The sequence below is a fragment of the Artemia franciscana genome, chromosome 8, assembly GCF_032884065.1.
Source record: "Artemia franciscana chromosome 8, ASM3288406v1, whole genome shotgun sequence".
NCBI classification, from domain to species: Eukaryota; Metazoa; Arthropoda; class Branchiopoda; order Anostraca; family Artemiidae; genus Artemia; species Artemia franciscana.
The window spans coordinates 35576844-35601330 of NC_088870.1; the positions used below are offsets into that span (position 1 = coordinate 35576844).

The 24487-nt window shown below is 35.1% G+C and overlaps 1 protein-coding gene and 1 long non-coding RNA gene across 3 annotated transcripts in view; one reads left to right on the forward strand and one right to left on the reverse strand.

Moving 5' to 3' along the window:
- Positions 1 to 24487, forward strand: part of LOC136030352 (uncharacterized) — a 110297-nt gene that overhangs the window by 14924 nt on the left and 70886 nt on the right. For both annotated transcript variants that reach the window (XM_065709271.1, XM_065709270.1), the window contains exons 3-5: positions 12130 to 12255; positions 20819 to 21002; positions 21935 to 22057. In XM_065709271.1, the coding sequence (XP_065565343.1) occupies positions 12130 to 12255; positions 20819 to 21002; positions 21935 to 22057 (433 nt within the window). The remainder of the gene's footprint in view (positions 1 to 12129; positions 12256 to 20818; positions 21003 to 21934; positions 22058 to 24487) is intronic.
- LOC136030353 (uncharacterized) overlaps positions 8554 to 24487 on the reverse strand; it is a 55575-nt gene continuing 39641 nt past the window's right edge. Inside the window, exons 2-3 of the long non-coding RNA XR_010618261.1 lie at positions 16980 to 20898; positions 8554 to 9568 (exon numbers count right to left, since the gene is read on the reverse strand). This is a non-coding gene — a long non-coding RNA (uncharacterized LOC136030353). The remainder of the gene's footprint in view (positions 9569 to 16979; positions 20899 to 24487) is intronic.

Below are 24487 nucleotides of genomic sequence, written 5' to 3' on the forward strand. Positions count from 1 at the left end.
ATAAATATAACTTTTGATTCCCTAGTCATTACTCTTTCCAAACCGTAGTATTTGTTACTATTGTAATCGCTTCTCAGTCCCCCCTCTCTTCGATCTATCACCTGGATATAGCAGCAGTCTATATCTAATTTTCATTAATTATTGGCATTATTTGGTAATATGAATTAACTTTGTATAAAAAATTATTGCAACAATATTGCAAACCAATAGAATCAGCAAAGTTTTGCGCATAGCCCAGGACCATTTTCAGACAGTATGAGAAAAAATAAGGCAAAATTGTGACAGTAGTGACTTTATTATATTTGGGATGAGATTTTAATGGGGAATCGAATGGTTTATTTTATTTGTCAGAATTGTGTGTTATATCGAAAGTATTGCTAATATATATTTCTTTTGTTTTTCTTTTGAGTTAAAAGGGGGTAGAAGAAAGACATGTTTTGGGTTTACACTGTCCATTTACAAGGTAAAATAATCCTTTAAAAATCCTCGTAAAGCTCTCTGATGTTTTCTTCGTGTTTTCCTATCACATTTCCTGTCATTTCCTGTCTTTCCTTCCTATTTTCCTGTCTTTTCTTTAAGTTTTTGTATGTGATGGTCTAGTTATCGAGAACCATTTTTCCTGTAAGTATTATGATTATTAGGGACGGACTAATGAGATAGCGGCACGGCTACTGATTTTCGCCGAGGGCATGAAGCTCTGTTCTATTATGGGCAATATTAAACTTTTTTTGAAAAAAAAATTTTTCCCCACTTTTTGAAAATAAGGTAAAATTTCTCGGGCTCGTTACTTTTGATGGGTTAAACTAAACTTGATAAAATTTGAATATTTGAAATTAGCATAAAAATATTATTCTTTTGATGTATCTATTGGTATGAAAGTTCCATTTTTTAAAGTTCCGGTTACTATTGATCCGGGTCACTCCTTACTTACAGTTTGTTACCACGAACTGTTTGATTTACGGGAATATAGGACATGCATTATAAATTTAGATTGAATACCTTGTTTCGATCTAAATAAACCCGAAAAGAAGAGCGAGTTGCTCATACATTACAATTAAAAACATTAATACACATTATTAAAGATAAAAAACAAAATAGATACATTATTTCCTCTTAAAAGAAATCTCTAGAAAAGTTTTTATTCGAAAATATGTCTTCTGCTGATTTTAACCAAGTTGCTGGATTGAAAAGAAAATTATTTAGTCATGATTTCCGCTTATCAAGGGAACGACTTAATAAAAAATGGAAAACCTACGAAATTGACCATCAATAAATAACCCTATTTATGCTCCAAGATTCACTCCTGGACCGGCCGCGGTTAATTTGTCCTCTAGAACACTTGAACCATTGGATATTAAAACGCTCGTAAAAGGTCCAAATATCTCTATTCTTCCAAAACAAGTTCCCGTGGCGGATTTGATTTCCTCTCTAGAGTCTTCTTTGCACCCAGACGAAGTTAGAGCTAGTCTTATTGATCAGTGCTGCAACAAGTACTCCAAATTTTTACTTAAGTATCAAGTATTAAGTACTCATTGTTTCTTTACTTAAATATCAAGTAATAAGTAATTCCCAAATTCTTACTTAAGTATCAAATATCAAGTACTTGCCAAAATTGTACTTAAGTATTACTTCAAGAACTACTTCAAGTATTTATTCTATATGTATATATATATATATATATATATATATATATATATATATATATATATATATATATATATATATATATATATATATATATATATATATATATATATATATATTTCTGATATCAAGCCCATACTACCTTTTTTTAAAGCCATTCTGAAGGCATCTTAGCCCCTTCCCTTGCCTATAAAATGTCCCCTGTCATTCCTGTCTTGGAAATCTTAATCAAGAACCAGAATTTCCGTTTTATCGTTTTTAACCGTTTCCCTTATTCGGCTGGTACACACCCAATGAAGTACAAGAAAATAATCTTAACCAATTTTCAACACATCGGCTTGAAAGGAAAAGACTATCAAAACACTTAAGTGCAGTCGAAAAACTCTTGATTGGATCAGACATATCACATGACAGGATTGACACAGTGCACGTAGAGCTGAACTTCTGGTGATTAGTGCTCAGTCAAATCTGGCACGTTTGAAAGAATACAAGGTTATTCTGAACCATGTGGGAATGATAACAAAAATATTGAAAATATTTTTCCCCCCTTGTTTGGCTGGTAGACACCCAACGAAGTCCAAAAAATAAGCTCAACCAATTTTCAACACAACGGCTTGAAAGAAAAAGACTATCAAAACAATTAAGTGCAGTCAAAAAACTCTTGATTGGATCAGACAGATCACATGACAGGATTAACACAGTGCATGTAGAGCTGAACTTCTGGTGATTAGTGCTCAGTCAAATCTGGCACGTTTGAAAGAATACCAGGTTATTCTGAAACATGTGGGAATGATAACAAAAATATTGAAAATATTTTTTTCCCTTGTTTGGCTGGTAGACACCCAACGAAGTCCAAAAAATAATCTCAACCAATTTTCAACACAACGGCTTGAAAGAAAAAGACTATAAAACAATTAAGTGCATTGAAAAAACTTCTGATTGGATCAGACAGATCACATGACAGGGTTAATACAGTGCACATAGAGTTGAACTTCTGGCGATTAGTGTTCAGTCAAATCTGGCACGTTTGAAAAAATACAGGGTTATTCTGAAACATGTCGGAATGGTGGAAAAAATATTGAAAATAGAAAAATAAACTTTACATTGGCTTTAAAACGGATAAAAGGCAATAAAGTAGTTCATTCTCTGATTCTATAGCTAAAAATCTTAGCAACAAAAAAAAAACTCAAATTTAAAAGTAAGGATCCAAGTGAGTCAGTTGCAGACTTTTTTAATAAGAGAAATCAAAGCTCAATAAAAAGGAGCAGCAAAAATCCACACTTTTGGTAGCTAGCTGAAGATCGCTGGTTCTCAGTGTGCTGAAAGGAAAGAAGAGTATGAAAATGAAGTCTTGATTCACACTTTGATGACATGTCTCGCCCTCGGCACCTTTACAAGAAAACTGCCTCAAGTTTTCAAGTTAAACTTCAGACACGCTATGAAAATGTATGGCATCTATCCTTTGGCTGGTTTTCACTCAAGCAAGCCGCATGCTGTGTAGTCAATTTAGATGGTCGGTAAAACTCCCTACAAACGTATATTATAAAATCACGGGCCTGCAGCAAGCCCGCTGATTCAGACGCATTCCATACGGCTTGTCAAAATGCAGAATGAATGAATGAGCTTTATTATCCGTAAAAGTTTAAAAAAAACACAAAGTACTGAGTATTATAAATAAACAAAAACAAAAACGATAAACAGCAAGAAAAAAAATTCAAATTAACAAAAGACAACATGAAATAATTAACCAGTATCAATATGGAAAAAGGCTGCAGATGGTCGTAAACACCAATAGAGTAGATAGTCTTTTTACATAAATCATCACTGGAAGACCGAATCCAAGAAGCCATATCTATTAAACCAAATCGAGCAATTATTTTTCTGTTTTGGTGCCATCTAGGAAGCCGGAGGAGGATTTTGCAATATCTCAAATAAGCTGCACGTAGAGTATGGCGATTTTTCTTACGAAACAGATGAGCCATGCCTGATAAAAACAAAAGCACAGGGGCGCAATAAGCGTTATAAATCATGCACAAACCGTTGCGGTTGTAACGGCTTTTGTTTGGGGATATTTTTCCGTAAATGACGCGCAGGTTTTTCACGGCTTGATTCACTAGGAATGAAAAGGTAGTGGAAAGTGTTGGACCGAAACACAGACCAAGCCAACTAACTAAAGAAGAACATGGCAGAATTGCAGTCCCAGTAACGGATGGAGCGACCGCATAAGGGCTATTAAAACAAATAAACTCGCATTTAGACGCATTAACTGACAATCCAATCTTAGATAGTTCATTGGTTAATATAGTAAAATTGGAAAGCAATCCACGGCGAGTCCGGGCAACAAGAAGAACGTCGTCTACATATGCAACAGAAGACAAACCAATATTACCGTAAGAAACAGAACTTTTAAGGGGACGCAGGCATAATGCAAGCACACACTTAAATATACTAGAAGAGAATACGGCAGAAGTTGCATCCTATCTATTTCTAGCAGCAGTTTTCACACCATGAAGTGGCAAAAACCATGAGAATAAGTCGAAAATCTTCTGAGAAAAAAGGAATAAAACAAGAGCCAAGAGCTCATATGGCAATTGTAACGAGGTCGGATGAGCCAAGAGCTCATATAGCATGAGCTCTAGCAAAATTATAAGAATCAATAGATTAATTTAAAAGAAAAATAAGAGGCTTAATGCCGGTCGGCATTTAAAATAAGAGCTCTGAGACACAAGGTCTTTAAAATAGAAAAGTTCATTATGATCCGATCACCCACTCGCAAATTAAAAATACCTCATTTTTCTAATTTTTCCTCTCCCTTCAGCCCCCCTAGATGGTTGAATCGGGGAAATCAACTTTATTAAGTCAATTTGTGCAGATCCCTGGCATGCCTACCAATTTTCATTGTCCTAGCACGTCCAGAAGTACTAAACTCGCCAAAGCAATGGACTCCCTTAACTACCCCAAAGAGAGTGGATTCAGCCCGGTTTCGTCAATCACGTTTCTACGACATTTTCTTATTCTATCCACCAAGTTTCACCCCGATCTCTCCACTTTAAGCGTTTTCCAATATCTACGGTTTCCCCCTCCAATTATCCCCCAATGTCACCAAAACTGGTCGGGGTTTAAAATAAGAGATCGAGACATGAGTTCCTTCTTAATATAAAATTCAAAAATACCTCACGAACGGTCACCCGCTCTTAAGTTAAAAATATCTCAATTTTTGTAATTTTTCCGAATTAACACCCCCTCCAACTCCCCCAAATAGAGCAAATCCATTTCGGTTATGTCAACCACGTATCTACGACTTGTGCTTATTTTTCCCATCAAGTTTCATCCTGATCACTCCACTCTAAGCGTTTTTCAAGATTTTCCGATCCCCCCCAAAAAACCCCCAATGACAGTGGATCTGGTCGGGATTTAAAACATGAGATCTGAGTTACGAGGTCCTACTAGATATACCTCATTTTTTCTAATTTTTCAGAATTAACCCTCCCCCCAACTCCCCGAAGGAGAGTGAATTCGTTCTGTTTATGTCAATCACGTATCTAGGACTTGTGCGTATTTTTCCCACTAAGTTTGATCTCGATCCTTCCACTCTAAGCATTTTCCAAGATTTTAGGTTTCCCCCTCCAATGTCACCTAATCCGGTCGGAATTTAAAATAAGAGCTTTGAGACATGATATCCTTCTAAATATCAAATTCAATTAAGATTCGATCTAATTTTCCAAATTAACCGTCCTCCTACCCCCCCCCCCCCAAATGGTCGAATCGGGGAAACAACTATTTCAAATTTAATCTGGTCTGGTCCCTGATGCGCCTGCCAAATTTCATCGTCCTAGCTTATCTGGAGGTGCCTAAAGTAGCGAGACCGGGACTGACAGACCGACAGAATTTACGATCACTGTATGTCACTTGGTAAATACCAAGTGCCAAACAAAGTAGTTTTCTCTGGGGATGGAATATTTGGTTGAAGGTTGGCTTCCGTATGACTTATTTTGGAAAAGGATTATTTCCAGGCTTTGGGCAAGCCATGGGTGGAAGTAGTTATAGGCCCTACTAAACTGAAGGAAAAATCGACTTTCTTAAAACTTGAAACCCCCTCCCCCTCGCCCTATTTTAGATAGGGCTTGTGATATCAGAGCTCGATATGAGCCCTAATCCTACTCATCTTTGGTCTAGCTTTCATTTGGATCCGTTGCTCCATTCGCAAGTTATACTAAATTAAACTAAAAGCTTGACTTTTTTCAACACTTAAAAACCACTCCCCCTCCTTCTATTTGAGCTAGGGTTTTCATCTGAAAACTTGATGCCTGTCACGGTCTTAGGCATCTTTGGTTTAATCTTCACTGAGATCCATCGATCTCTCGCAAGTTAAGCTGAATTAAATGAAAAACACAACTTTTTTAGCACTTAAAGCCCCCGCCCCCTAATTAATCTAGGGTCTTCATCTTCAAACATTATGTGACTTATGGTTTTGGCATCTTTGGCTTGACTTTCATTGAGATCCATTACTTCATTCGCAAGTTAAACTGAGTCAAACAAAAACTTAACTTTTTAAGCACTTAAAGCCCCCTCCCCCTCGCCCTAATTTGGCTTGGGTCTCCATCCCAGAACTCAATGCATATCATACTCTTAGGCATCTTTATTCAATTTTCATCGAAATTCATCTCTCCATTTGCAAGTTACAGTGAATTAAAAGAAAAACTTTATTTTTTTTTAACACTTAAAGCCCCATTGCCATAATTAAGCTCAGTTCTAATCCAAATAGTTCAATTTTAATACAAATCTGACTGGCGGTTCTCCCGCTATACTCGATTGCAAAGACGGGTGGACAGACAGACAGATCTCAAAAACCTATCTTGATGGATATTTTCCACTATCCAAATAGGTGATGATGCCTGGATGATGATATGCTATTATTTTCCTTTTTTTGGGTCCAATGAGCCAACATGGCTACCAAAGACGTTGCAAAATCCGTCTGTCTGTCTGTCTGTGTGTCCGTCCGTCTGTGTAATCACGTATAGGGGGAGAACCGCTGGTTGGATTTGGATGAAAATTTTGATGGCCAGATTTGGTGCCAAGGATCATGAGACACATCAAGTTGAAAGATGAAGACCCTAGCTAAAATAAAACAGGGGGGAGAGGGCTTTACCTGCTAAAAACAGTTTTTCGTTTAATTCAGAGTAACTTGCGACTGGAGTGATTGATCTGAATGAAAATTGAACCAAAGAGCCCTAAGACCATGACACATATCAAGTTTTGAGATAAAGACCCTAGCTCAAATTTAACAAGGGGGAGTGGGTTTTAATTCCTGAAAAATTTAAGTTTTCTGTTTAATTTAGTATAACTTGCAAATGGAGTAACGGATCCGAATGAAAACCAGACCAAAGATGCCTAAGATTAGGGCTCATATCAAGTTCTGGTATCACAAACCCTATCTCAAATAGGGCGAGGGGGAGAGGGTGTCAAGTCTTAAGAAAGTTGAGTTTTCCTTTAATTTAGTAGGGCCTTTAACTTATAAATGGAGTGACAAATTTGAAGTCAGATTCCTCTGAATACCTGAATCTGCTGGAACGGATTTGACAAAATGCGAATTTGGCATTGGCATTGGCCAATGCGAATTCGGCATTGGATCCAGCTAGAATTGCCTAGACTTGTTTATTGCAGACAACATTTAGATGGGCAAAGATTCATAGCTTCAGTAGTTTTACGAATAATGTGGTCCTGAAGATGATGAAATGTTAGAAATCTGGTTCAGTTGACGAGATGACAAAACTTGAACATTAATGTCAGAAATATAAGCCCAAATGGAGTACAGTATGCAACATTTAGCACAAAACAAGGGATTTTAGCTCACTGTCGACCAGTGAACTGTGAAATAATTTCAGTTTTCTTTGTTATATAACTTTTAAACAAAAATTAAACCAAGTGTTAATCCTACTATAATTTCTTTTTCGTCAAAAACAAATACCTTATTTCATATCCAAAAATAGGGCATGGAGCTATATCTGAGTTTACTCTAAATCTAAAGGGTGATGTTTTCTTGTACATTGCCAAAGCACACACACACACAAAAGATGTATCTGAGTTTGCTCTAAATCTAAAGGTGATGTTTCTTGTTCATTGCCAAAGCGCACACACACAAAATTTTCGTGTCAAAGGTAAAGTATTTGAAAAACAAGTACATTAAAAGTATCTTAAGCAATAAGTATTTCGTAATCTTACTTAAGTATTAAGTAATAAGTACACCCTAGAGTTTTTACTTAAGTACAAGTACAAGTAATGGAAAATTTTACTTAAGTAGTACTTCAAGTAAAAGTACTTCAAGTAAGTGACAGCACTGTTCAGAGCCCAGCGGCAAGTGTTGTAAGCTTTGCCTCTGTAAGGGATGGTCGTATATTCTTCAGAGATGGCTAGCTTGTTTGGAAATTGAAAGTTCTAGTCACTTTAATTTCGATGACTTTTTAAGAGTCATCGAAAATAGTTGTAGGGTAATTACCCCCTTCTCCAACGTCTTTCCTCCCAAATATGTCCGCTAAAAGTTTTGAGACAGCCATTTTGTTTAAAACAGTCCAAGATTAAAATTGCTATAAATTAGCGATTGAGAAATCCTCCATAGAACCCGGACAAGAATTGTAACTTATAGAAGTTGTCACTTCTTAGTAATCAAACGTGATCAAAAAGTAACAAGCCCCACTCCCCCTTATGTCTTTTTTCTCCTAATGCATCTTAACAAAAATTTGAAACGTCCGTTTTGTTCAAAATAGTCCGAAATTCAAATTAATATAATTTAATGGTGGAAAAATCTTTCCTAGTCCCTGGGGCCAGGAATGTCATCTATGTAAGTTGCCCATTATTAGACTATAAGGTTCTGTGGAAGGGTGGTCGTATTGACTCTGGAGAGGACTCATTCGATCGGAGACTGAAACTTCTAGCTTTTTTTAAGAGTCAAAAGTGATCAATGACCAACAGCCCCGTGCCCAACTTTCCCAAAAACTTTTCCCAAAACATTTAATCAATAATAATTTATACTCATTTAGTTATACCTATTACAAATTTCTTTTCAAAAACTATGCACTGGACATCTGGGCCAACAAGTCTTTCTAATATTTTGATTTGGCTAATACACTCTACATGATGACCAATTGCACACAAGGAGAATCCTCTGTTCTCGGATACTAGAATGATTAAATTGATCGCACGTTTCTAACCCTTTCCAAGTGACAGCACAAGCGTCCCAATCCTATTGATTTTGTTCCATTAGATACACCTGCCTATTACAATGTTATTAATTTTCTAAAGTGTTCTAGACAGGTTGAGTTAAATAGCAGATGTTACATAGCATTGGTCTTACATATTTCATTACGTAAATGATTACACATTGAAGATTCGTGCTGGAACAAGCAATCTAGAGAATTAAGGCTATTATTGTACAAATGGCTTCTACTAAAAAAAAAAAATCACAAGCATTTTTAAAACACAGACAAAGCAATTAAAACACAACAAACGAAAAAACAAATATAATGATAAAATATAAGCAAAAAGAACCATTTACTAAAGAAAAGTGGGAACAGTAGCAACTAATTACAACGGGGGGGGGGTTCCTAGCATTCAATCCCACCGAGGGAACCCTAGCATCCGATTCCACCGGGGCCCTAGTAAGCAATTCCATTGGGGTATGGCAAATTTCAGCACCAGCGCATATTTAGAAATATTCAATTCTCTCTTTGAAGCAATCGGAAAAGGTGATAGAAAAGGATGCTTAATTATCTGGAATTGAATCTACTGACGCGTTAAAGAGTACTTGATAAATTTTCATCCAGTTATGACGAAGTAGAGGTGCTAAAGGACTACAAGATGTACTTCGATGACCGAAAGATGGCAAAGTAAATGAGCAGGCCATGGGATAATGATCAGACAATTGATCCTGAAACATAACCTATTGTATTGGCTTGCAATGACTCTATACTGCAACATTAACAAGGTTGGAAGTTTGCTAGGACCTATAACATACGTAAAATTAGGCCTTGAAGCCAAATAATCAAGAAATCGCTTAATATACCTTTAACTAGTGCTGTATCTTGGGACGCTTCAAAGTTTGGCTGCGCTAATCTGAAGACAATGGATTTTATTCAATGGATAAAAATGCCCTTTTGATTCATAATGGAGACAAAAATCATTGGAATATAAGGTTCCCTGAGAAAAATGTATTGAAAGAAAAATGAAATCTCAAAGAAAAAACCTTGAAAGAAAAGAAATCCCGAAAAAATAAAAAACGCCTTGAAAGAAAAAGCGCCTTAAAATAAGTAAAAACGTATTGAAAAAAAAAGGAATCTCGAAGAAAGTCCTCTTAAATTATTATGTAAAGTCAGTGTGTATCGTCATTACGTAACACCCCACGTGTGAGCTGCCATTATGTGATATCTCAAGTGTACGCCGTTATTACGCAACGCTGAGGTATACTCCATCATTACGTAACACCCACGTGTAAGATTGCGTGTATAACCTCCCCCCCCCGTCATTGCGTAGCAGCCATGGTAATATAATACTGAAGGAAGGAAGCCATGGCCCTCGTAGATTTTAAAGAAACTTTTAGGTAATTGATATCTGCAATCCTTAGAAAGCATTCCCTATGATGTAACAAATACCTGTATCTCTTAGAAAACATTCCCTATGTCGTAACATGCAAACCACTATTACGTAGGTGTACTAAACACTTGCGTTATAGTATTGCCCAGGTGTGCGTAATAACGTCTTGAGGGACTAGTAGCTCTGATATTTTACAACCTATCTGGCTTGTCAAAACCAGTGAGGCGTCGCTTCTGAATTGTATCACAAATATATTTTTTTCTAGTTATTGCAGCATTGAAAATGAAACTAAAATTACATGATCTTTCAACAATTAATAGCATTACATATCAAAAATTCGGTTTGATTTTATTTGTACTTTTCAAGACTGTTCAAGACACATATAGTTTTCAGTAAAACGCCAATGAAGCAGTAGGTTTTAGACTTTTACAGTGAAAGAAGTAGACAAAACCCAAACTTTTCTTTGTGGTGATTTTCGTTCCTTTCTAGCTAGATTTGTATATTCAATTTAAGTTTCACTCGTTTTAAGATTCACTTACTCGTTTATATTTGTACATATTGCTTGTATGTTTGCTACGATTGTTTGTTTAATTTATAACTTAAGTTTTACTCGTTTTGAGATTCATGTATTCACTTATATTAGCACCTGTTGTATATTTTTGTTAATTTCTGTTCGTTGTGGGTTTCATTTACTTTTTTATAGTAATTTATGGTTGTTTTGAGTTTAAGTTATTGTAGGTTTCTATTTCTTTTGATTTTAAGGCTAGTATGGCCCTATTTTTCTTTAGAAAACTTCTTGTTCAGAATTTTTTTTTTTTCAATAAATTTAAGAAACGATCAGAAACCAAATTAGAAAAACAAGTTTTTTCAGCTGAAAGTAAGGAGCAGCATTAACACTTAACACGAAGAGAAATTATTATGTATATGCGGGGGTTCTGCCTTTCGTCAATACCTCGCTCTTTACGCTGAAGTTTTTTTAGTGCTTTCAAATGAGCTATTTATTCTAATTAAACGGCCTTTGTGATTCAAACGTCATTATTAAAGAATCGGAACAAAATTTGAGCGTGGTATTGACGAGAGGGTGAACCCCCTCATATGCGTAATTATTTTTGTTCGTTTCAAGTTTTAATGTTGCTCCTTACTTTCAGTTGAAAAAACTTGTTTTTTTATTTAATGTCGACAAAGATGCTACTTCATTTTGTTAATTTGGTGTTTCAATGCAAGAACATGAATTGAGTCCAGAAATTAGTAAGAGCAGGGTTTTGACAACATTACGAACCTCCGATAACAATTTTTGCCCGACAAATTACACTTTTTTCAAGGAGAACGGGAAGCCTGTTGGAAACCAGAGCTTTGAACAAGAATTACTTCTGAAAAAAATTATTATAAAATTAAGAATAAATATTTCAGGTTTTGCTTCTTTAAATGGGTGTCTATTTGGTTATCAAAATTTCCAAAAGGCTATCATTAGATTAAACCGTGTCACCCACATTTTTTTTAATGTTTATACTTACGTTTATATATAAGAAATTGAATAATTCAATTACACAGAAATAAGTATTTTCGGAAACCAAAATTATTTTATGAAAAGAGCTCCCATGAATGTTTTTAAAGGTTGTGTTCTTGTCATTTCATGGTAATTTTTGTAGATGAAATTTGGCTTTTAGCTCGAGTAGCATGGACTATCCCTTTTTTGAACTGGAAAAGTTACGATACAGAGTATTCCCCAAAAAATTATTATACAATGAAGAACAATTACTTCAAGTCTTTTATCCTTTTGCTTGCATTTATTTGGGCAACGAAAAGTTGCGGGGCCAAGGATTTAACTAAGAAATCTGTATTATCCCCTGGCGTTAAAATTTCGTTTTTAAATGTTTATTTGTTTATTTGCCCATATAGAATCCAAGCTATTGAGCATGGAGCACCAGCGGATGAAGCAGGTTTGAAAATTGGTGATTATGTCATATTCGTTGGAACAAAGAACGTCGTAAAAATGGACAAAGATGAGGTACTGCGACTTCTCAAGTGAGTAAGAAAAATCCATAAGAGAACATTTGACAGGCCCAGCTGAACAATTTCATAAGCTAACCATGAAGGAAATCAAAAAAGACAACTCTCCCCCTCTCTCTCTCTCTCTCTCTCTCTCTGTCTGTCTTTCTTTCTTTCTCTCTCTCTCTCTCTCTAAATAAAAAAAAATCTATTAATACGCACTAGTTTTCGGTGCATTACAGATTACCTAATCATCATCTTATTTTATTTTATCACATTTGTTATTTCCTCCCTGGCATTGATAATACTGAACATTTGCTGACCAAATATAAAACATTTTTTGTTTATCATGCGAATCAGCGGAAGGGTGAATTCAACAAACATCTTTCCGATTAAACAACAAAAAAAAGAAGAGAAGAAAGATCTAGGAACTTTCAATACACGTTTCTCATGTAAACATGATCATGGACACTGTGTGGGATATGAATCTCATTGCTAAAGTCGAGCAATTTGACCTGGGTCCCTGTTTAACAGAAATCCATGAAATTGAGCCCATTTAACAGATCCTTGGTTTAACTGGACCATTTTTCAACTGAGCCTTGGTTCAAGTAGGCCCCCGTGCAACTCAATCCCCGAGCAACTCAAACCCTGTCGAACTCAACCACCGTTAAACCCCGTTTCTACTAAATTCAACCCCATTCAACTCAATAGCTATACAGCTCATGTCTTATTGAACTCAATACCATTTATTTGAACCCTTCTTCAATTAAACCCCGTTCAACTGAACTTCATTCAATTCGACACTCGTAAAAATCAGTCACCATTGAACTGAAACTTTGTTCAACTGGACTCAGTTTAACTCAGATCCGTTTAACTCAACTCTCATACAATTCAACCCCTTTCAAATCAAGCACTGTTTGACTCCACCCAAACCAAGGCCTAAAATTCAGTTTGAACTTATGCCTATTAGAAGCTCAAGATTTGTTTCTCATTTTAGTCACTGATCAAATATTATAATTAGCTTTTTTAATGTCTCGATAGGGAGGAGGGACGGTCGTTGAATATTGAACCTGGATCCATATTTAGAAATAGCTCTTTCTCTGGTCGGGCTTTAATTTTAGTGAGATAGTCTTTACTCTAGACATACACAATAGTAAGAAAGAATCTGAAAAAAAACATGGGAGATAAGGGAAGAAACCAAAGTTTTACCAAAGGCTAGTAATTTTTTTCTGCAAAAAAGGCTATTAATGAAGACATCAACGGTAGTGTCTATTATGCTTAGCAGCAGCTTTGAATTGTTAATCATTGTCTTTTTAATTTGAAACTTTCTGGTGGTGTTTTATGTAACATCAAATAAAAAGAAAAAAAAAGGAAACCAGTAAATGCATACCCTTATGGGGTGAGGTGTATAAAACCTTAACTCCAAGAACATTGGATAGTTAACATCTTCCTTTTAACACCCTTACAACGTTCGACGGGCCACATAGTACTGGAGAAAAAAAAACTAAGAAAAGAAAACGTCTCCGAGTATATTTTCAAAATTCCCAAGAATAGGTGTATTAATTAATTTTTGCTGATATTGAAATGAGAATAAATTTCATCTATCATTAGAGAATCAGCCTCATAATTGAATAATTTTTTTACTTAGTAGTTTATCAAAACTCTTTACTTTTTATTTCCAGCTTGCAAATGGGACTGGAAAGGAAAGGGTTCAAAAAGGGCATTTGAAATTCGAGTTTAAAAGTTTTTGATTATGAAGACATTAGTGGTGGACCTTTTATGGTTTAAAGCCTTTGCACTCTATAAATGGTACTAAACCAAAGTTTGATGCCATAAGGCATCTTAAAATTGTGTCGTTATGACAAGATTATTAAAAACTCGATTAAACGACAGAAGAAAGTTTTCTAGTGTTTCTTAGATGGTTTAAAAGGAAAATAGCTTGAACGGGTTAAAGACATTATGGTAAAAAAAAATCAAGGAGTCAGCATATCAATGATTTATTATCACGAAACTGAAAAGGGATTTTGTCTAATTCCCAATTATTTCCCCCCAATTGTTAATCCTTGTTGCTTGACAAGATATAGAGAAGGAACTAAGTTTTTATATGCTTATTGTCTTACACCAAGATCCAATGAAGAAGGGCTGAACGAGCATTTAGATTACTGTTCACCCATAGGTTAGATTAGCGTGCTCATTTAACATGTGAGAAATGCTTTTAAGAAACTCACCAATGACATTTATTAAAATTTTCACCTTTTCATCTAATACGGAAAACTTGTCATATATTTGAAACAGAGCGTACTCATTACTTTTATCACTTCATAACATCTTAAACAAGCCAAAAACTACAAATCTAGAATTAATACGCAACAAGCCATTAAAAACAGCAAAGATGTCGAAAACCTAATAAAAAATTTGAAAAACACACACAGAAACTAAAAATCATTGAAAACTTTACAACAAAAATTTCAAAAAGATAGAAACCCGTAAGTGAAAATTTCAAAAAGACAAAAGCATTGCACCAAAATTTTTAAAAGTTGGGAACACACGAAAAAACAATTTCAAAAACACGGTAACACAAGAGTATAAATTTGAAGTCTTGAAACTTTGATGCAAAAAAAAATCACAGAAATAAAATCTGAAAATCATAAGTTTACTTGACCAAAATTTGGAAGTACTAGAAAATTACCAATCTGATTACAATGCAGTCTAATTTTATGACAAAAAAGCAAAAAACCGAGAAATACACGATCAAAAATTTCAAAAGGACTGAAACATAGTAGCTAAAATTTTAAAAAGTCAAACCTACTACAAAAAAACTAAAAGACAGACGAATTTACTTAAACAAAATTTAAAAAGAGATGAATTTACTTGAACAAGTAAATAGAGTTTCCGGTATTGAACTGAGAGCCTTCAATTTCCATATAATGAGTTTTGAAAGGTTTCTTTTTGGTATTTGTCAGTAAGTATTATTTTCTGAAATTAATAGTGATCATGCTCCATGAAATTCGAAAGTAAAAACATAAAAATTGTTAAAAAGAGTCTGAACTTTTATATAGAATCTAGTGTCAGAAACTTTAAAATTAAATATTGAATTTTTAGAGATCTTGAGTATTTAATTGGAAAGTCGTTTTGCTATTGAAATTCAAAAGTGAAAACTTTTAAAAAGTGAAGCAAAAAATGAAGCAAAAAGCCTTTTCTTGAAAGAATTTAATCTAAAAATTTAATCTTAAAATCTAAAAAGTTTGGATTTTGAAAAGGTTTTTCGAAATCAGAGTTTGAAAAAAGCGAAAAATATTAGAAGATAAAATACATTATGAAATAGAAAGAGTTAGCTGAAAAATTTGATATTTAAACTCCGAGGTTCCCTAAAATTGGAGCTTTTGACATGGTAAAGTGTTTTTACTATCATAATTGGAAAAAAGAAAAGTGCTTAAGTCACGAATTGAAGGGTGGGTAGGTGTTTCAACGTGTTTGCTAAGATATGTTGTTATTATCTCCCTTTAGATGGGGGTTTAAAGGTTAGGGTTTAAAGGGGGGCATTTACAAATTATTTTGGAAAAAAGGCTAGCGAATCAAATATTGAACTAAATAGGTATAGAAGTGTGCAGCTGTCTTAAGAGTTTTGGGAAAAGAATGTGCATCTTTTACGCCATCGTAACTAGGATGAACTATAATTATTACTTGGAAACTAAAGACAAAAAGACAACATTAAATGAATAGGAGGTAGATATAGTGCAAAGGGGTGTACGCAAATCCAAAAAATCTGACCCAACTCAAAGTCAGAATTGGGAAAAAGTCAGGTCAAAATCAATATACAATTTTGACGGGGATAGAAAGTATGTATTTTTGAGAAAAGATCAAATTTCTATGTTTTAACTCGATATCTTGAGCACTCAAAATTGAGAAATCTGTGTGACGTTGAGAAATCTGATGATTGTTTTGGCAAGAAGAGGGGGGAATTGGAAAAAATAGCGTTAAAATCAATAAATAAAAGCTTCCAAATATTTTGGAGGAAAGAGAAGGGTATCATTATTTTAAAAAGGAAAAGAGACATCCTTTTTGAGAGGGGAGGGGCTTAATTTTTAGGCTTATTTTTAGGATTTAAATGAAAACTGGAGAAGAAAGAAGATGAAAAAAGAATGGAGGGGTAAATCTATTTATGGAGGTGTAAATCTATATAATTGAAATATGGTTTTTTAAGCTTGGGACTGTCTTTTTCTAAGAAAAATTAAGGCCAGGAGTGGAATTTTGAAGAATTCGCATTAAAAACAATAGAAGAAAGGATTTTACATACTCTTAGGGAAAAGAGAACGGCATCATTAATTTAGAAAGGAAAATAAACGCCCCCTTTGTAAATGGAGAGGAGCTGGTCAAGCATATTATTAATTTTAGGATTTGAATAAAAATCCGAGATGAAAAAACACAAAAATGTTCGGAGGGGAAAATCTCAATATTAATTGAAAAAAGAGTTATTTTGTTATGGGGCTCCATTTTTGTAAGTAATAATCAGGCTATATAATAAAACGTTTTCAAGAAGATTAAAGAAAATAGTAACGTCTATCACCAAAGCGGTAAAATACTTGTCTATTCTAGAAGCCTTAGATTCGTCAGCTTATGATTCGCTTGGAAGTACTAGTAAATCTTATCAAAGAAGATTACAGAAGCCTAAGAAAAATTACATAGAAAAAACTATCCTGCTACCATGAATTACACAAATTTCCTATCTGACGATTACAAGATTTGGTATGATTCCTTACCCTCCTATAGCTTTCAATGCATTGTTGACAGAGAGTACTTTTTCCTATAGCTGTCGTGGGGCCTGATATCATTCTTACTACTCATTCAAATGAGTTCAATTGCACGAGATCCTTGAATCCTGCATAATATTCCTTGTCAATCGAATGTAGATCATCATGAAATGGATACAGATCACTTCTGGATCAAAGGGGGCACCACCATCTTCTGCCGCACTAAAGATCTCTGAAAAAAATAGCAGGAAATATCGGCCATAGAATGCTCCTTGCTAACCCACCTAGAATACCTTACCTTGATGTCTTTTTTTATATTTGCAAACAAACTAAAGCCTGGGTACATCTGCCTCCTAAATACTACGCATGGTTCTCTACTGCCACACCACACCTCCTTACCCAAAGGATGACTCGTTTCAAAAGCATTAAACCCTCATATGTTACGCTTATTTTGCTTAGAGCAAAGGTTTCCAATTATTTTTCATTTCTATTTTCTGCTACTATCTTAGACAATTTTTACTCTGTATTCCGAGTGACATGAAAATCTCACTCACAGTTATCAATGGGCCACATTGAAGTGATACGTCACGCTAAGAGTGACTTTCTTATTTTGTCTAAAATCACCTATACAGTGGAAAAACACCCTGACACACACGTACCCTAACAATCCCAGGGGAACAGCCCCAGAGAGTCTTTCCTATTCTTTACCAACCCTGTTGTATTGATTTTGTTTATGGGGTCGAGGAGCTCCAAGCAGAGAAGAAGTAGCTGTGTATATTGCTAATAATCCGAAATCCAAAGCAAAATTGCGAACTCAGAGGTTACGAAGATTCATGATGGTTGATAATGTGAAGTAACTAAAGACTGGAAATAAGCCTCGCTGTAACTAAAAACTTTGGATGTGGTCTTAGAACAGTGGAATCTTTTCTTTCTCTTTTTTGCAACCTTTCAAGAAGAAGATTGAGCTGGTGACTGAACAGCAAAACAAAAAGCTTTAAAATTTCCCAGCTAGATGCTTGACGCTAAAGTGAAGATACATTTGTTTTTTCATGCGTTTGTTTTGCAGAATGGGAATATTCTTAAAGATGGATATGAAGCATAGGAGATATGGATTAATCGATGAAAGTTCAAAGACATACCTGGTGATGATGACAAAAATTTTATTCGCCTCAAGAAACAAACGAAGTTTTTACAATGGAGTAAAGAAGAACATGGAAAAGTAAGAGAAAGATATGATGTAGAGACAACAACGAAAATGAATGACAACTTAGCACTCAAAAATAGCTTGGGAAAATATATTGGACTAATCTAGGCTTTCAAAAAATCATACACGATGATCCTAACAGCAGATGAATTAATAAACACCATGAATACGATTCTTGAAAACAGTGAATAAGGTTTTTTTGGTCCATAGCCAAAGGGGATAAGAGTAAGTATGGTAGTCATAGAGACTTTAGATTGGTTTCTGTAAGAAAGCGATTCACTTAGTATGATCATATTTTTAGAATAAAGTAGATGCTGTACAGCATCCGTATCTGCAGATACTGTAGATAAAATTTTAAGAGAAGAACAGGCTGGCTTTAAGAAGGGGAGAGGATGCGTCGGCCAAATTTCATTCTTCGATTAATAATTGAGAAGTGCCTGAGCTATTGGACCCTTTTAGACCTCAGCCATATACATTTTTAACAAGCATTTGATTCAGCCGATAACAGAGCCTTAGTGAATGCTTCATCTTTGTATATGTCATACCAAACATATACATTATTGTGAAGTATGTTATGCAGGAGAGCAATACTACTGCATTAAGGTAAGAAAGGAGGTTAGTTTCTTGCTTCGTATTGAATGAGGCATTACACAGGACTGTGTAGTATCCCTATTTGTATAGATTGTGTTAATGGAACTTTGACAAGAGCAGGGAATCAAAAAAGAAGGTATAACTCTCCTCGAAACAAATTATGCTGATAATTTAAGTGTCCTAGACTAGATGTTAACGTCAGCGAAATTAAGGATTTGTTGGAGCTTTCTTTGAGAAGTCACAATGACAGAATATATTTGAAAAAGGATGTCAAGAAGACTAAGTCGCTTAAACTAGGAGTAAATGAAGGGAAGAGGTGAAGTTCGGAACGAGAAAACCAATCAAGTGGATAGCTTCACATAGCTGGGTAGTGCTATTAGTAAATAAGGTGGATGCACTGAAGATTTGAAAAGTAGAATAGCCAAGACCCAGGGTATTTTTTGCAGTTGAAAAAAGTTCGGAAGGATAAGAAGATGACTCTGTGAATCAAGATTAGAATATTGGAAGTCACAGGAATGACTAGGGTCAAATATGATTTTGAAATTTGGGTGCTTCGGGAGACGGAGGAGGATTTGTCAGATGTTTTTCAGAGGAATTTATGGCTTTCTCCTGTTTTCTAGGAAAATAACGAGAGAAAGGTTGAAATGACTTAGGTACATTTTCCGGATGAAGGATGACAATCAGTCAACCCTGAACAGGGGTGGAAGAGGTCGCAATAAAGGATTTAAAGGAAATTGGAACTTCGTAAGAAAGGAAAATAGAACTTTTTAAGTGGGTGTAAAGAGCGAAGCTTTGAATCGATCACGATGGAGGAGGAGTATGTGCAGCCACGTTGACCTTAGCGGCTTGGTGCTGCAGTGGGTTGTTAGTAGTGTTTCTTTTGTTAAAGCATAGCTATAAAGTATTTAAACATTCAGAAAGCGTGTTAAGCCTATATTAGTTGTTTAGACTACAAAACGAGGTAAAATCGACTATACCTGTCAGTGAGCATAAAAAAAAACCAATTTTAAACATCTCAAATTGTGATCTATTTCACATCTCAAACATTGCATCTCACATCTCAAACATCTCAAATCTGTGAGTTATTTCTATCTCTAATTTAGTTTGCTGGTACCACTCTTTTTCTTACCCGAAATCACTCTTCTTTTTCAGAACTTTTTACCACTATCAATTTTGGGAATTGAGACTGACTGGCGAGGAAATATGTTACTGATTATTTTCTTCGTGTCTTTATGTACATTTTATAGAAAAATCTGTTTGACTTTAAATTTTGCTGAAAAACTTAAAAAGAACTAAATTAGTAAATTAGTAATTAGTAAGCCTAAGCTTACCCACACAAAGTTTTGAAAAGAATCATTTTAATTCAGTAGGTAATGTAACAAAAACCCAGTCCATGAGGCCAGACCATTGAGACATTGCGTCCTTGTAGTGAATTAAACGACAGGAATATTTGAAGTAAAATATTCTGTATCCCTCCCCCCATTGCAGCAAAGTTTGTTTACATTTAGATTTTCAGCTTGGACATTCTGTTTTTTTTATCGATCATTATTTTTCAATAAAAATTCTTGTAACCATGTCCTTGTTACTTGTTGGCTATGTTATTTAATTGCTGAAAATGTTAAAAATACTGAAAATCAAGCTTGAACCTAATTCAAGTAACAAGTAATCAATGTTTAGAAAGTGTTGAATATTTTAATGTTCAGACTATTAGCATTAACCGTTGAACTTTTTCTATTGCAATTCTACAGACAAGTTCTTATTATTTACATTTTGTAACACAGTTGATTCTAATTCTGAATTAAAAAAAAACATTCTGAAATAAATATAAAAGCCTAAACAGTTTTTGTTTTCAAAGAATTGAATGTAAAAATGGGCATGCGTCGAGAGAATGTTGAAATTCTTTAAACGCCATTTGTCGGTGTTCTCTTTAACGGTATGGATCCGTTTTTATTAACATTCCATTATGGAACGTTTGTAACGTTTCATAACAATGGTTCCGTTTAACACGAGTCTCATTGACAGCACAATATAATGAAATATGTCCAAATCTTAGGTCTTCCGATCATCTAATGCTTGAAGTGTATAGACGACCTCCAAGTTTGGCCGATACACCAGAACCATCGTCACCATCATCTATGGAAAAAGAAAACTTGTTCCCAAATAAAAAATGCAACACAACTACGAACCTAAACATAGTGAAAAGTAGAAGTGATCTTTATCATACTTTAAAAACAGAGGTAGGAACAAATAATGATAAATAGATATGCAGTGAATTTTCTTCATCCCCAGTAGTCGTATTATTAATTTCAACTGATTTGTTGTAGTTTGCGTATCCAGTAATACTGAGCTTCTTTTATTTTACACTGCTGTTTCTTTTCATAGTTTTGCTATTTTTTAGCTACTTTTTTCTTCAGAAGTATATAGCGTGATCGCCTAAATAGGCTTCTCTGTTATGAATCCTCCATTCGTTCCTTTTACGAGTTTCTAAAGCGTACACTGGACAGAACAACACTTATGACCTTATTCATGTATCTAACTTATATTCATCTAATAGGGCCATTGTGCCTGATATTAAGTCTAAAATTACTCTTACCAATTTTCTCTCAGAAAGCTCGTAAAGGGTACGGAGTGTTGCTGGTTTATTGTAAGTTTCTGTATGATCGTCTCGTCCTTGCAAGGCTTATTGGACTTTTGTAATGACATATGCTCTGGCGGTTCAACGCTCTTCAAGTATTGAAAATACCTTTTGAATCTACCTTTGTGGACATGAGTGTCTCAGAAAAATTTTAAATGACAAACCTCTTCGTAGTGGTTATTGATATATTTGATAGATTCAAGTGTACATTATATCCCTACCCCACTATGTATATTGGCAAATTAAGTTTGTTGTTCAGCGTTGTTGGAATTTTCTTTTGTTTCTAGTGTTGTATCTGTGCTTTTATTCCTTTCTTTATTTTTTCTTCTGAAGCTTTATTTTGTCATTTCTTTGCAATAAAATCATTAATTCTTTCATTCATTCATTCATTTAACTTTGCATCACATCGCCAAAAAAAATTAGTCCTACTATTTATTTCTATGATTGTTGAGATTTGTAAATTTGAGAGAGTAATTTTATATTTTATCATTTATTCTTTATTTAAAAAGCATATATTCTATATTCCACTTGCAGCCTCCTACCTCAGAGATTTCTAACCACCTTCCTACTCATTCGGGGAATCTTTGGATCGTAAATGGAAGAAAAACGAAAAGATGTTGGGCTGCTCTTTACGATGAAACTCTAATCTTGAGTAAAGTAAGTATTTAAAAAAATTTATATATATTATCAATATTGGGCACTTCTTCCATCTGGGAATTTCTTGTGTTTTCGGAAGAAATAAATACAAATGAAAATATGCTGGGAATTTATTTGCGATGGTATTGTTGTCTCTAGCAAGGTTGAGTTTGAAATTAATCATAGATATATTACTGATATTATCAATTTCTTCACTTCGGGAATTTATTCTGTTTGCAGAAGAAATGGAGGAAAAATTAAAAAGCTCTTTAGGATGCTCTTATCTTCTGCAATTTAACTCATCAAACTAATCAAAACTAACCATAAATACACAATCAGTATTGTGAATTAGTTGATTTGCAAAAGCAATGGAAAAAAATAAAAAGGTCTTATGTAATTTTTTACGACGAGATCCTTATTTAAAGTAAGACAACTCTTTATAATAATTTAAAAGACCTTACAACTGGAATATAAGTGTAAACAGTTTTTTACAGGGTTCTAGCTCATAAGGACATATGAGAGTTCATATTGGAGAACAAGAGCTAAGAGCTCATATGGCACTTGTGACGAGGCAAAAAGAGCTAAGAGCCAAGAGATCATATGGTATGAGCTCTAGCAAAATTCTATGAATCAATAGATTGATTTAAAAGGAAAATAAGAGGGTTAATGCCAGTCAGGATTTAAAATAAGAGCTCTGAGTCACGATGTCCTTCTAAATATCAAAATTCATTAAGATCCGATCACCCACTCATATGTTATAAATACCTAATTTTTTTCTAATTTTACTCTCCCTTTAGCCCCCCAGATGGTCGAATCTGGGAAAATGACTTTATCAAGTCAATTTTTGCAGCTCCCTGACACGCCTACCAATTTTCACCGTCCTAGCACGCCCAGAAGCACCAAACTCGCCAAATCAATGAACCCCTCCCCCCAATTCCCCCAAAGAGGGCGAACGGTTCCGATAATCACGTATCAAGGACATGTGCTTATTCTATCCACCACCCTTCATCCTGATTCCTCCACTCCAAGTGTTTTCCGATATTTCCCCCTCCAACTCCCCCCATTGTCAAAAGGTCTGGTCGGGATTTCAAATAAGAGCTCTGAGACATGAATTCCTTCTAAATATTAAATTTCGTTAAGATCCGATCACCTATTCCTAAAATAAAAATACCACAAATTTTCACGCTTTCCAAGAATTCCGGTTTCCCCTTCCAACTCCCCCCAATGTCGTAGGATCTGGTCGGAATTTGAAATTAGAGCTTTAAAGCGCAAGACCCTTGTAAATATCAAATTTCATTAAGATCTGGTCACCCTTTCGTAAGTTAAAAATACCTCAATTTTTTCAAATTACCCCCCCCCCCCCAACTCCACCAAAGAGTGTAGATCCGGTCCGATTATGTCAGTCACGTGTCTTAGACAGTTTCATATTCTGCCCATCCAGTTTCATCCTGATCTCACCGCTTTAAGTATTTTCTAAGATTTCCGGCTCCCCTCAACTGCCCCCCCCCCAATTACGCTGGATCCGGTTGAGATTTAAAATGAGAGATCCGAGTCAGGAGTTCCTTCTAAATATGAAGTTGCACTCCTTCGTAAGTTAAAAATACTTCATTTTTTCTAATTTTTCAGAATTAACTCCCCCCCCCCCCAATAGAGCGGATCCGTTTCAATTATGTAAATCACGTATCTAAGACTTCTACTTATTTTTCCACCAAGTTTCATCCCGATTTCTCCAATCTAAGCGTTTTCCAGGATTTTAGGTTCCCCCACCCCAAACTCCCCCCCCCCCAATGTCACCAGATCCAGTCGGGACTTAAAATAAGAGCTTTGAGACACGATATCCTTCTAAATATCAAATTTCGTTGATATCCGTTCGTAAGTTAAAAATACCTCATTTTTTCTAATTTTTCATAATTAAACCCCCCAACCCCCAACTACCTAAAAGAGAGCGGATCTGTTCCGGTTATGTCAATCATATATCTAAGACTTGTGCTTATTTTCCCACCAAGTTTCATCTCGATACCTCCACTCTAAGTGTTTTCCAAATTTTAGGTTTCCCCCTCCTACCCCCCCCCCCCTCCACATGTCACCAGATCCGGTCAGAATTTAAAATAAGAGCTGTTAGACACGATATCCTTCTAAATATCACATTTCATTGAGATCCGATAACCCGTTCGTAAGTTAAAATACCTCATTTTTTCTAATTTTTCAGAATTAAACCCCCCCCCCCAACTACCCCAAAGAGAGCAGATTCGTTCCAGTTATGTTAATCATGTATCTAGGACTTGTGCTTATTTTTCCCACCAAGTTTCATCCCGATCCCTCCACTCTACATGTTTTCCAAGTTTTAGGTTTCCCCCTCCCAACTCTCCATCCCCAATGTCACCAGATCTGTTCGGGATTTAAAATAAGAGCTTTGAGACACGATATCCTTCTAAATATCAAATTTCATTG